Here is a 14,233-nt window from a genome sequence, read left to right as displayed (position 1 = left end):
GTGTGAGACAGACAGAGAGCGAGAGAGAGAGAGAGAAAGAATCAGAGGCAAAGAGAGTTCGCATGTCATATAGTATTTTATGTGGTATTTTCTTAGTTTTTTTTTTTTTTTTTTTTTTTTGTGGTATTGGTTTTGGTTTTTGTTTTGTATTTGCCAGAAACTTACGATGAACCCTCGGAGCTAGAGATTGAATGTATGCTGCCCGCGCTGTAACGGGTAACCGCTGGCACCGGCGGCACCTCCACAGATCGCTGGATGCTGCCAGCGGAGCCGCGCGACTGCCGTTGATAATATGGATGTGGTGGTGGTAGTGTGATATGATGGTGACTAGTGGAGGAAGTACTCGCGCTCGAGCTGCCTGAATACTGTGCCTGATATTGGTCTGTCGAGAATATGATATACATATAGTACAATACGAATAATATACACAATGTGAGAGAGAGAGAGATATTCAAAACTCAAAAATTTACAAACAGCAGCAACAAATGTGTAATTGATTTTTTTTGTGTTATTCGATTTCGGGTATCTTTTAAGTGAAGTGGAGTAGAGTATGCGACGCTGGCTTTGGGCTGAACCTTCTCCTTTTCTTGAGCTTGACGCTGGGGCTCTGGGAATAAACCCTGACTATATAGAAATTATAGGCACAGATAGTGAAATGAACTCAAGAATATAGAAAGAAATTATAGCGAAGAATTCAAAATCAATCAATTAATGTGATTATTAGCTCATAGAATATGTAAGTATTTATAGTAAGTTCAAATGTTGGGAAATCATAATCATAATGTTAATAATAAGTACACAAATTCGTAACATTTAGTTCATTATTTATAATTGTTATATTTCGTTATATGTATGTATAATATGAGATCAGTTTTCTCATGTGAATTCCAATTGAAAATGCTTTTACTAGTTACCGAAGAACAGCAACGTCGCACCAGATTTTATTATACAAGTTAAAGTTCGTTATAATTTTAGCGGCTGCATGAGAAAACCGATCTACAACTGACGACTGAACTGCGGCTAACGTGTTTCGCCAACAATTCTATTGGTTATATATGTTCCACAGATTTGCATTTTGTGTCTACTTATAGCATATAATTTTGCTGTATTTTTCTGTTGTTGTTGTCATAATCAATTAATTTTTAATTGCTTTTTGATGCCAATTTTCAGAGATGATTGTTGTGAACTTGTTGTAGTTGTGTATGAGTTGTTAATTGTTACTGAATTGTTTGTTGGTTGTTTAGTGTTGAATTTTTGGCTTTCTTTGACAGAGCTCCCTGTATATATACATATGATAATATCAAATTGTATCGCAAAAAACAGAAAACTTGTAGAAAACAGATGATAAACATTAGTTCAATTGTTTATTTTGTGGGCGGAGATTGAGATTTTAAAATTCCTGGCATGCAAATTCACATGGGATAAGTTAACAATGTTTTGGTATCGGTATCGATACTTGTATCGGTATCGATTGCTTCGCTTGGCTTGGCTTGACTAGTGTTGCAAGATGCAAGGCACATGTGTGTTGCAAAATACGTCGAAAAGTACAGGTCGTGGTTAGTCAATGGTGAAAAACTCTTACCGCATAACTGCAAATAATGTATTTCATGATTTGTTTGTTTGTTTGTTTGATTTTTTTTTAGCTTAGCTTGTTTATAAGGCTGTAATAGATTGGTAGCTAAGTAGTAGTAATAGTATGTCTGGCAGTTGTTATAAGTAAGTATTAACTCAATGCATGCAAATCGAACAAAGTTCTAGATAAAAATGTTGTGTAAATATGTATGTTTAATTTTGGGTTTTGGATTTGATTGAAATTAATATATAAGAGTATTACGTTCATAAATGGCATTAACAATATTAAGTATTATTATTTAAGAAACAAGTGGCGTTCTTTTTTAATGTTTGGGGTTAGTTAGTAGTATTTATTACAAGTATAAACAAATATTTGCTACAAAAGTAAAATGCATTACGGATTGAGTTTTGAGATGCTCCCGCGTAACAACAGTGAGCGTCAACAGTGTGCGGCCAATCACACACACGTGGCGAAAGCTTTGCGATGTCGGGCATTTGCTGAACTGAATAAAGCTTTTATCTTTTTTTTATAGTTTGTTTTGAAAACAATAAAATGGATGCTGGCAACTGCGAGCCAGGCAAAGCTTTCGCGGTGTGCATGACGCCCTTGTGGGGCAAAATTCCTTGGTATATAAGCCTAAAAATACGTATCGACTTTGGATTGTATATTGGTTATTTGGTTGATTGGTTGGTTGGTTGGTTGGTTGGTTGATTTGGGTGGGTGGTTGTTTTGATTTTGGTTTAAAGGTTGGTTTATAGCGCTCGTGGGTTAACAAAACGAAAATCGAGTAAATCAAGAGAGGACATTGCCTTCAGCGGAAGCGGCAGAGCGAGCTTTTGACTTAAGCTTTTGCGTAAAAGCTCGTCAGAATAAAACAGAGTATAAGATAGATATAGAGCGGAGTGAGAGAAAGAAGTAATAGAGAGCAAGAGCGCGCGATAGAAATAGAGAGAGAGAGAGTGAGAGAGAGAGCGCGCGCATGTGTTTTGCAAATTGAAAAGCTCTTAAAACTAAAAGTCCTGTTTTGATTTTTTTTGTTTTCGGGTGTGATTCTTGTTGTCTAACTAATGTTTATCATCATCGTAATTATCATCATCATTGCAATAATTAAATATCATTATTTAGCAATTGCTTTGTTTTTCCAGCAAAAGGCAACAGAAAAACCGAAAATGGAAAACGACAAAAATGATAAAAGTGAAATCATAAAACTGAAATCATTATACATAGTATAGCATAGCGTAAAATTGAGAAATATTAGCTAAGTAGACATAGTTGTAGTAGTAGTAGTAAAAGTAGTAGATAGAGTGTCTCACAGAGTGTGAGATAGAGATAGATATAGAAAGACAGTGAGATAGAGATAGAGCGAGTAAGAGACAGAGTAAATTGGACTTGTGCGCACCTTTCCCCACCAGCGCCATCGCCGAAAAACTGTTCAATTGGGTCCGCCTCCGAGGACGAGCCACGGGAGAGGCCACCGCCGCCCGCTCCTCCGCCCGAGCGCATCTCTCGCGTGATATCACCAGGCAGCACCTCTTCGCTGCGATGCACCGTGAACGAGTTCTTACCCTTCTTTCCAAAGCCCATACGTCTTTTACGACCTTTTGAGTATGCCATTTTAATAGTATTTTTGTTTTGTTTTTTGTTTTTTTTTGTGGTTTGTTTTGAGTTAAGTAATTTTTTTTGTTGTGTGTTACGATACCAAATCATAGTAGTAGTTTGTTAGTAAGATTAGCATATATGAATTCTATGGTTCTTAGTGTTGGAAAACGCAAAAACTTTAAGCATTACATGTCTGAAAGTGAGTTTGAACTTTTTTTTTGGTTTTTGAGTGTGTAAAGTGTGAGAAAACCAAAGATGCTGGACTAGCTTATGAATCGAAATACTAGAATGAAGCTTACAATGCTTTCGTTATCTGATAAATTAGTTTTGGTTTTTTGTTAATCTGATAAATCTGATTATCTGATGGTCAACAAGGCAACTGAACGAGAACTTTTATAAACGAACGGCATACAAAAGAAAGGTAACAAAATCGTCATACCTGTTGCCGATAGCTGCGACGTCGAGTTGGATTTCTTGCCCATTCCGCTGCCACCTTTTGGCGAACGTTCCTGATCCACGTTTCCGGCTTTCTTTCGATCTGTTGTCGTATCAGAGTGGCTGCCATCTGTGAAGTGGATTAAATATGTATTAGGAGCATTAAAACTTATAACTAATTTAAGGTTTGATATTGATTAGTGAAATTTCTTGAGATTAAATAAAAAACAAACAAATTATTACACTTAATAGTAAATTCAATCTTTAATTTAAGATTATGTATTTATTTAATAAATTTGTAAATTCTTTTCCTTTCTAGATATATTTGAAATTATATTTTATGTGTTTGCCTAAATCAATTTTCTTTCATCTCAAATATTGTTTTAGTTCAAGATTTGAATTTTTAAATCAATAATTTATTTATATGCAAACTCACCAGCTTTGTCTTCAGCATCGCCGGTGGCGTCGCCCGATTTGGCGGCGCCTGGTTCGCCGGTGCCATTTTTGTCTTTATCGTACTCGCTGAAATCGTCATCGAGCATCGCATCGATAGCATCCCAATCGATAACATCGAGCGGAGCATCCGCGTCCGCATCCGCGTCGTTCGTTGTTGTTGCGTTTGGTTCATTCGTGTTGGTTGTTGTTGTTGTTGTATTTGTGGCAGTTGTTGTAGCAGTCGTTGCCGTTGTTGTTGTTGATGATGTTGTAGTCGTTGTGGTTGTTGTTGTTGTTGCCGCAGCATTCGTTGCATTCGACGATGTGTTTGTTGTAGTTGTTGTTGTATTTGTAATGAGATTTGTGCATGTATTTGGTTGTTGTTGTTGTTGTGATGTTGCGTCAAGGGTCAAGTTGTTGGCGTCGTTTGTGGTTGTTGTGTTTTGTATTGATGATGGGGCACGTTTATTGGGTGATGCGACACCATGATGTTGTTGTGGGGGATTTGCAAAAGAGGAAGAAGAAGCATTATTAGCATTATTACCATCGACGACGATATTACCAGCAGCGGCAGCAGATGTTGCACCACCGCTCCCACTACTAGATTTCGTCAGTTGTTCCGATGCCGTTGCCATCAATCCATTGACGATGGCGATGCCTTCTTTCCCTTTTTGCCTAACTGACTGTTGTTGTTGTAGTTGTTGTTGTTGCTGTTGTAGTTGTTGTTGTTGTTGGTTGTTGTTGTTGTGACTATTACTAACACTACTCGCTGCTTGGCTATTGTTGTTGTGTGGATTGTTGTTGTTACTGTTACTGTTGCTGTAGTTGTGATTGTTATTGTAGTTGTTGTTGTTGGTGTAGTTGCTGTTGTTCAGGTGGTTGCTGTTGTTGTGTACACTGTTCTGTAGCCCGCCCCCAACACCAACCCCCGATGCCACACCGACACCGACACCGACCCCACCACCGACACCAACTTCCATGGGCGAAAAGTTGTGGGCATTTTGCGCACTCGGCGGATGCGGCAGATTGCGTCGTCGCTTCATATACGGAGCTGCCGGGCCATACATCTTCTGCTGGCTGGTCCGCTGCAGATCGAGCGACATGTGATTGCGAGCATCGAGTCCCCGTCGATGTGGCCCCCGAAACAGGGAGGGAGCAACACCGCGTCGCGTCCAACCCACATCCGAGTCGTAGGTGATCGTTACGATCTTGTCGTCGGTGACCAGGAAATGTGAATGACTCAACGGATTCGCAGCATCCACATTGGCGCCCATATACGACTGACGTATGTTCGTCTCGGAGCCGTAACGTCGTGAACTGGGCAACTGTCCGCCCATCTCTTCGGGATAACCGGCCATGTCGAGCATCATATCGGGTGGCATCACCTCGTCCTCGTAGCGTATGCGTCGACGACCCCAACTCTTGGTGTGCAGATCGTCGTAGTCGAGGGACCGCGATTGTCCCTCGTGGAACATGCGACGTCGCTCGAGCTTCGGTTTCTTTAGGATCGATGTGGGTTGCGCCCGTGCGGTGGCCTCGGCAATGGGCACCGCCGAGACGAGGGCGTCCTCGCTCAGCTGTCGGGACAGACGCAACACAGATTGTGTGGGCAGCGATGGGGGCGTGGCCAGCTGCGATTTGGCACGACGATGCGCGGTCGGCGTCGGTGTGTGAACATGATAGGTGGGCACCACGCCCAAATTGAGCTGTGGCCCCGTCAGACCGCCCAGGAAATGCTGATCAACGCACTCGCCACACATCGTGGGATCCATGGTGGGCAGCGAGGGTTCCGAGCTGCTCGGCTGGTACATGGAGAGCGAGGGACGCCGCAGCAGCTGCTCGGCACTGTAGGGATACGCAATGGGCTGGTGCTGTGGATGTGGATGGGCATCGGCCAGACAACAGGGATCCCCACAGGCGCCAATTGCCAGACCGGGCGTGGCGAGCGCTGTGTTGGTGGATAGGACGACGGGCTGACTGCCGTTCTGGCAGTGACTGCAGCTCTTGTCCAGATGATCACGCACATAGCCCACATACGAGCTGGGCGAGGAGGATACTGTGTGGGCGTGGGCGTGCGCGTGGGCGTGGAGATGGGCGTGATCGTGGGCAGGCGTGGTTGCGGTTGCGCTGGCCGCTGAATTGGAGCTGCGAAAGAGATTCATGACGGGCGTGGTAATGCGCTTGAATTGCTCAAAGCTGGGCAGCGGCATCGCATAGGCGTTGTTGCTGTTGTTGATGCTGTTGTTGTGGTGGTGGTGGTTGTGGTGGTCATGAGTGGTTACGGTGGTGGGGGCGAGCGGCCGTCCGTTCAAGTGGCGTCGTTGTTGTTGTTGGTGGTGGTGGTACATGTCTGGCGGCGGCTGAATGAATGTTGTTGTTGTTGCTGTTGTTGTGGTATGGGGCAAATGAGACGATGGCGAATAGTAGACACCATGCGTATGCAAATGTGGTTCATGCGACAGCGGATCAAGCGACAGCGACAGCGACAGTGGCGTCTGCGTCTCCTCCGCCACCAAAGCTGGCTCCACAAAGAACTGCTCAACCAGTTCACCGCTATTCGTATCCGTCACCAGCACTCGCTGTGCTGTCATTGGCAGTGCACTTGCATCATTGCCACTTGCAGCTGCTGCTGCTGCACATAGCGCCGCTGTGTTTGGTGGCGAGTCAGCGGCAGCCAAGGCGGCCAACTGTTGCAGCTGTTCGAGTTGCTCCAGCAGCAGCAGTTGCTGGGTGCCGCCACTCGACAGATAGTCGCAGTCATCCACCTCGATGGTGTTGGCACGGTGGTGCTCAATGGGGTGATACACCTTGAGGCCGGTGACGGGGCCACCGCCAACGGTGCTGCCCAGCAGGCTGTGCGGCACACCGCCGAAAAGATTGCGCCAGTTGCGTGGAAAGCTGACGATTATTGGTTGTGGTTGGTGGTATCGGTGGTTGCCATTCGTTGATTGGTTTTGGGTTTGGTTGTGGTTGTGGTTGTGGTGAAGTGTAATAGTGTGTGGTGTGTAAGAGTTTCACATGCAGGGATAACATGCGGCGGGCATTTTTAGCAGAGTGGTGAGTTTTGAATGTGGTGGGTGGTGGATAGGTTTGTGTCGAAAACCGAACGATCGTTAGCAGATGCAAGCGATGGTTTGCGTCCGAGGTCGGCGATAGTGTGGTTTTGTTGTTGTTAAGGTTGTTGTAGTTGTAGTTGTTGTGGTGAGTTCCGAGTTCACATGTGGCGAGAGTCAGTGTATGTGTGCAAGTGTATGTGTGTGTGTATGTGTGGTGAAGAGCACGCAAGAGAAGCAGTGAACACAAAAGCGAGAGCGCGCGTCGATTTTGAATCGTTTCGATATTTGTTTTATTTGTTTGTTTCGTTGAATTCGAATAACGCAAAAAATAAATGCAGAAAAGAAACTTTATGTTTTTCGGATTGCCTTTTGCATTTCTTGTATACGTTGTGTTTTTCTTTTTTCGTGTTGATTTTGAGTGTAGTTGATTTTCTTTTTTTGGTTTTGACAGAGAAAGAGCGACAGCGAGATACAAAGAGAGACTGAGAGAAAAGAGGGTGGGAAAAAAGCGCGCTCTTCTGATTCGCTGAATGGAACTGAATTATAAGGGCCTAATTAACGGGTTAATTTAGGATTTTGTAGCGTCTACTCGAGAGAAATATAATGCATCCAATCCAGAATGTTTATGTACGTAATTTCAGCAGAATTTTTTGTTTGGCAGCTTTGCTTGGCATGGCTTTGGCTTTTGGCTTTTTGGCTTTGAACTTGAACTTTGAAGCGGACGCGGTGCAGCACGAGGCGCCGAGTTCAATTCTCGGCTCACTCACCTGAGTCCACGCGATGTGCGCGGCCGTTCCGATTGCGTTGAGAAGGCGCTGGACGTCACACTGACCACCGACTCCATGTCCGAGTCACCGAATTCACCCATGAAATCTTTATCCGGCGACAGAGAGTGGCGTGGCCGCATTCGTGTGTCCATCGACTGCAGATCGCTGTCCGACAGTCCGGTATAGTGGCGTTCCCAACCGCCCATGCCGGTACTGCGATATGTAGCCTGATGGTGCGGCTGTCGTGTCCGATGACGTCCAAAGCGACTGCCCGAAGCGAGGCGCTCGTCAAAGTCCTGACCCAGTCGATCACGCAACATGGCGCTGCGCGAAGTTTGTGGTACCTGTAATAGAAATTTCAGTTGGCGAAATGAGTTTGAAGAAGTGCAGTAACTCCCCAAGATAGTATGATTGCATACTGATCATCTACTGATCGCCTATAACTAACTAGATATTGACTGCCAAAATTTACAGGGTTACAGAGCAGAAAACTACGTAAATGCATGGTTTAAGTTGTTTAAGTGATTTGGTTATAAAACGCAACAACTTTAATAAAATTAATCAAGGTTATTATTATCTGTACCAAAATTCGAGACTCTAACTTCAAAATTACTCTTGTTATTCGATTTTTATCGATTTGCGGGGGCGGAAGTAGGCGTGGCAAAACTTAAAAACAAACTCAATATGCGAGCAGACATAGAAAGTGCTGTCAAAAAAAATTGTATCTCTATCTCATATCGTCTTTGAGATCTAGGTGTTCATACGGATGGACAGACAGACAGACGGACAGGCGAATGTGGCTATATCGCTTAGACTATATACGCTGATGAAGAGCACATACTTTTTAGGGTCGGAGATGCCACCTTCTGCCTGTGACATACATTTCCTGAAGGCACAAAGTTATTATACCCTTCTACGGGTATAAAAAGGAACAAGTCTGATTTGGAGTGAAATTAGCAATTTAAGGAAAATATTCAAGATTCATTGAATTCAAGCGTCGAAAACTGTGGGATCTTTTTTTTATTAAATATTAATACTATAAGGATATTTATTTTACTTTTTTTTTGCTCATTCGTTGGAGTTGTAATTCGAACTCGTCATCAAATAGTTGTCAATTCTCATAAAGTGTTAATGATCTGAGAATTTCTTACCTGTGGCAGTTGACGCTTTTTGGGAGATCCCGTGGGCGTGGCAGTCGCTGAGCGCGATTGGAAACGTTGCTGCTGTGCCGCCGCCGTAGCCGAGCTGCCGCCGTAAGCAGCGGCGTTGGGTGAACCGTGAATTGGAAGCACTGGATAGTCAATGTAACGATCGTCGGGGGGCGAGAGGGAGCCTCGACGTGGACTGCTGCTTCGATAGCCGTAGCCAGGCGCACCGTGCCCCGACCCGGATCCGCCGCTGTGGTAGTTATCGCTTGGTGCCGCCGAGTGGCTGCGCTGGCTCAGGCTCATGCCACCGGGTCCAATGGCAGCGCCAACACCATTACCGCCACCTCGCCTATAATAGCCCGTGGCAGAGGCCTGCAGGGGGAACGATGCAGAAAATGATGTAAACTTAAGTATGGTGGGAGAAGCAAATACAAAAGGGGCGAGATCAGAATGCTCTGCTCTGCATTCCAGAGCCGAATCCTGTAGAGCTTACGGTCTAAGAGGCATATACAAGTATATGTGAGAGAGTGGAGAGAGTGGTTCTGAGTTTCATTCAAATTAATTCAAGTGTGTGTTTAGTTGTTGGTTAACTGTTATTGTTTTTTGGTTACTGCAAACTTCTACTGGAACACGGATAAATAGTATGCGTAAGTTGTAAGTTTAAATTCAAGTTTAAGTTTTTTGTAATTACAAGTCAAGGCATAATTAGCAAGATTTTTGTTTTTTTTTTTAATACAAAATCAAGGTAACAACATGGAAACAACGCTGCTATCAGTTCAGGAACAGATCTCAAGATCGTGTTTGGCAAACCGATGAAAGCGTGGCTTTTGCATTTCAATTAGTTAGTAGTTGGTTTAGTTAATTAGTTTTGAGTTTGGATTAAAGAGAGTAGCAAAAATTTGAAATTGAAAGTGCAGTTTAATATTCGCAGGTGGGCCTAGCTAAAATGGGGTTAAAGGTGAGTTCGAGCTAATAGAGAAAAATGTATAAATGAGATACTGATGAAGGAATTTGCCAGGTTATTTAAAAATTTACAAACTTCCACGGATGAATGAGAATTGATTCAAGGTAAGCCTGACAAATCTAAGAGAAGATATATCACAGAAATTTTAATTGAATGTAAATCAAGAAATAGCTGACTACAGGAAATATTCCTAATGTTCTTTTTGAGGATATTTTATAACGGACAACGATTACTTGAAGATCAAGATAGAACCCTAGTTTGAAAAACTGATTCGTGTTTACCTGCTTGTTGTGCTGTTCTGTTCTGAATTTGAATTATATTATTTTTATTTTTTTTTGGCGAGTGTTGCGTTAATTTAGCTTAGGTGCAAACCTGATTGTGATAACTTTGTCCAATGCCAGATACAGTGCGATAATCTCGGGCCACCATTCCGGCCACCCGTTTACGGCCCTGGGGTGACATGTCACGTCTGGATCGACGCTCGTTTAGATCGAGCTGAATATTTTGTGATTGGGGTTTGGTTTAGGGATAGTTTCGATTTATGTTTGTTTGTTGTTGGGAAGCGATATATCAGCACAAGATCAACGAGAAGGGTTCGGGTGGGAGAAGTTATTCATGTTTTGTGTGTGTTTGTTTAAGATATATATATTATAAGAAGGAAAGAGAAAGAGAGCAAGAGGAGTAGATAAAAGAAATGTACATATATGATCAAAATGAGAGAAAGTAAATAAGTAAATAATATATATGTATGTATATTAACATGATTGCATGTTAATTCTTTTACATTGCGTTTGTGTGAGTGTGAGAGTCTTTGTATATTAGATATTCATATGACAAAAGTGGGTGGTGGTGGGTGGTGGGTTCACTAAGGGTTAATTGTGTTTGTATATCTTTGGATGTTTCCTTCTTTTCGGGTCAAATCAAATCAAGTATAATACAAATTGACAACAAATCTACACACTTAAAGCTACCGAGATAATAAAAGCACATGAGTTGTTAGTAGCTTGTGGATTGGCCAAGGCAAAAGGCATGCAAAAGCTGTCTTAAATTATAGTTGAGTAGAGTGTGGAATGTGTATATCGGTTATACTATATAGCGTGGAGTAGTGCAGTTGATATGCATTTATATTATTTTGGGTTTGGGTTTAATGCAAAGTTTTGGGACTTTAGATTCTTTGCGACAGTTTTCTGTCATTTTCGTTTCTTTTTTTTTTTTTGAAAAAGAAATATAGTATGTGTTCTCAAGTTATAAAAGTATACACTGAAACTTAACCTAAGCCACTTAAACTATGATTACTTTGATCTTAAATGCAAAGATTATTATTGATAGCTGAAACTGATGATGCTTAAGAAAAAACAGATAGAGAGAAATATATAGACGATTGACATCCGTTTCGAATGCCACGCGCTGATTGTTTGTTGGATTAGTTATAGTTAGTTTTGTTGTTTCTTTGGTTTAGTATAGAGTTAGTTAGTTTTCAGTTTTTTGTTTTAGTAGAGCGTAGATAAGAGTTGAGAGTTTAGAATATTCAGAGAATCAGAGTTAGAGAGTGAAAAATTTAACACACGCACAACGAAACAACGACACCAATTAGTTGAGAAAACGGGAAAATCAAATCAAAATCAAACATTGAAACAATAATTACTTTATACAATGGTGTGCAATAAAATATATGTACACTGAATGGGATTTCTCCGATAATGAAAACTGTACGGTTTGGTATCTCGAATTTTTTTTTGGTTATCGCCGGCATGCAAAGAAACTGACAGGAACAGCAATGAAGCCTTTTTGGTGGGCAGATGTGAATGTGAATGCGAGCATTTAACTGGATAACGGCGCGTATGCGTGATATATGTGTGTGCAAATGATGGACAGACCAGCAAAGACTGGCTAAAAATGTTCTCGATTGTGAGATGCGAATTGCGAGTGGAGAATGGTGAGTGGTGAGACACACACAGTTAAGGAATTAAAAAATGCATACGCACAATAAGATAAGCCACAGAAAAAAACGAAGAATAAAAACAGGATCAAATAACACGTATACGTTAGGCCTTCGCTTTCACAAGACTTGCAAAGCAACTGGAGAATAATAATTACTTGACTTTACTTTTAATTACTCGAAACTGATTTTTTGTGTAGAGGAATATATTTAACTGAAATTATATTCTTGCTCAAAAAGCTCAACAATTTTAAAATCTATTTAGTACATTGCAAAATAAATGTTATAAATTTTTTCATTTCTTTTAAGAATACAACATTTAAGAAATATGATATTTCTATACTGTTTAAAAAAGTTTAACAATCTTTGCAATCTCTTGAAGATTCGAATTAGCTAACATTTAAATTGATTTTGAGTACATTCGAAATGCTTTGGTCTACATTGAATTTAAGTATTCATGGCGAAACGTAGCCTCAACAATTTCGTATTAAATATTCAAAATATGATTTTATCTAATTTAATTTTTAGTTGCTGCCAAAAGTGTGCTTTAATTTTTTATTCGAATCAGTTGGCACATTTATGATGGGGGAAAATTTTGTCAGTTTACTCTGCAAGTGTGAAAGAAAAGGCGGAACTGTTTTGCTGTATATGGGTGTTGAGTGTGTGAGTGTGTGTGTGTGTGTATTCGAATTCAGTGAATGTGTGAGATTGTTGAAGTGCCACTGAAAGTGGCAAGCTGCGATTGTTTGTCTGTGTGTGTGTGTGTGACCCTTTATGTGTCCTCACTCTTGTTGCTGTCAGTTCTTGTTGCATGTACACGCACACACATACACATACACACACCCATACAATGGCTGCATGTGTGTGCGTGTGTATTTGTGTGTGGGTCGTAAGTATATTTTATATAAGTATGTACATAAATAATATATTTTGATTTAATTTTGTTCTTGTTGTTGTTGGGTGTCACTCAATGTGTGTGGTTATTGTTATTGTTGTAGTAGTAGTTGTTGTTGTAGTTGTGGTTGTTGTTGTTGTTGTTACCTCAAGCAGCGGCGGACTGGTGGAGCTGCCCATGGATGATATGCTGGCACCGGGCGTCATTCCATCGATGTCGCATTCGGACGTTGTGTCCGAATCGCTCAGACGCGACATTGTGCTGGGCGGTGATAAATGATCTGTCGGTGTCAGTATCAGGCCGTCCACATCGCTGCCCTCGTCACGTAACTGTTCATCGTTGTTGTTGTTGTTATTGTTGTTGTCATAAATTTTGCGTCGAAATGTTATTGGAATGGAACAGAACGGAACGGCGCAAGCGAGCACGTGTTGTTGTAGTTGTTGTTGTTGGTATTGTTGTGGTGTGGTTGTTGTTTTGTTTTATTTTTTTTTGATTTTGGATTTGGTTGTTGTTTATTTTTTTCAGATGGTGGTTTTTGTGGTAGGTGGTTGGTTGTTGGTTTTGGATATTTTGGTGGGTGCACGACAAAAACAAAAGATATGGCAATGCTCAGTTAATAATTTAGTTCAATTTGTGGACGGCTGCGGGGATAAACATTACATCTAAAATACCGAATAAACCAAAAAACTTCAAAACCAAAAATAATAAAACAAAAAAAGTATTTATCATTATTTTGATTCTTTAGTTTTTCTGCTTTTCAGTTTTGTGTTAAGTTTTTCGCTCAAACAAACTTTTGTTGCGGGCATCGAAAACCTCAACCTGGGACTTTGGCTGCATATTCGTTTACCAAACACCAACACTTAGGAACGAAATGCAACGAAACGGCATGAAACACAAAAAAAAGAAACGCACGAAATGAAACAGAAACGATAAACACGTCGGAAACAAAAGAAGCACATAATTGAAACGAAACGAAACGGAATGAAACGAAAGTAAACGAAACGAGTTCCTGAAGAAGACATACGAGATGGGAGGTGTCCTGATGTGGCTGCAGCTGATACCATTCGGCCTCGTCGTCGAGTATGTGATGGGCCAGATCAATGACCACCTCGCCGATGAAGTCGTTGGCGCCATAGCGGACATAATCCCACAGTGTGACCTGCAAGCATTAGGCGTGATTAGCCATCCAAATGAGAGTTGATTGAAGTAAAAGGAAACGCACCTCCAGCAGTCGACCATTGAGATCGCAACGACGCAGGCCCGAGTAGATGAACGTTTGACCCCAGCGCGGTTCGCAGGTTGTGCCCACAGTTTTCGTGCGTCGCTTTGACTTGTGACTGCGATCGGGCAGCAGAAACACCTGCAAAAAAACAATTTGCAATCATGAGTATTGAACTTGAGGAAAGTCCTTGATTCGATGCT

General features: G+C 41.7%; 1 protein-coding gene across 19 annotated transcripts in view; it reads right to left on the bottom strand.

Annotated features, from left to right (window-relative positions):
• The window catches only part of LOC132787662 (serine-rich adhesin for platelets), a 61,919-nt gene that overhangs the window by 6,600 nt on the left and 41,086 nt on the right, over positions 1-14,233 (bottom strand). For 7 of the 19 annotated variants that reach the window (XM_060794875.1, XM_060794877.1, XM_060794876.1 and 4 more), the window contains 9 exons: positions 14,034-14,171; positions 13,836-13,970; positions 12,958-13,140; positions 10,350-10,472; positions 9,017-9,385; positions 7,866-8,209; positions 4,044-6,940; positions 3,612-3,737; positions 166-382 (listed from right to left, as the gene is read on the bottom strand). In XM_060794875.1, coding sequence (XP_060650858.1) covers positions 166-382; positions 3,612-3,737; positions 4,044-6,940; positions 7,866-8,209; positions 9,017-9,385; positions 10,350-10,472; positions 12,958-13,140; positions 13,836-13,970; positions 14,034-14,171 — 4,532 coding nt within the window. The other 12 variants (XM_060794887.1, XM_060794891.1, XM_060794892.1 and 9 more) reach the window with 9 other exon arrangements.

The sequence above is a fragment of the Drosophila nasuta genome, chromosome 2R (assembly GCF_023558535.2).
Source record: "Drosophila nasuta strain 15112-1781.00 chromosome 2R, ASM2355853v1, whole genome shotgun sequence".
NCBI lineage: Eukaryota > Metazoa > Arthropoda > Insecta > Diptera > Drosophilidae > Drosophila > Drosophila nasuta.
The sequence above is the reverse complement of the archived record's forward strand: the minus strand, read 5'-3'. Positions and strand labels throughout refer to the sequence as shown.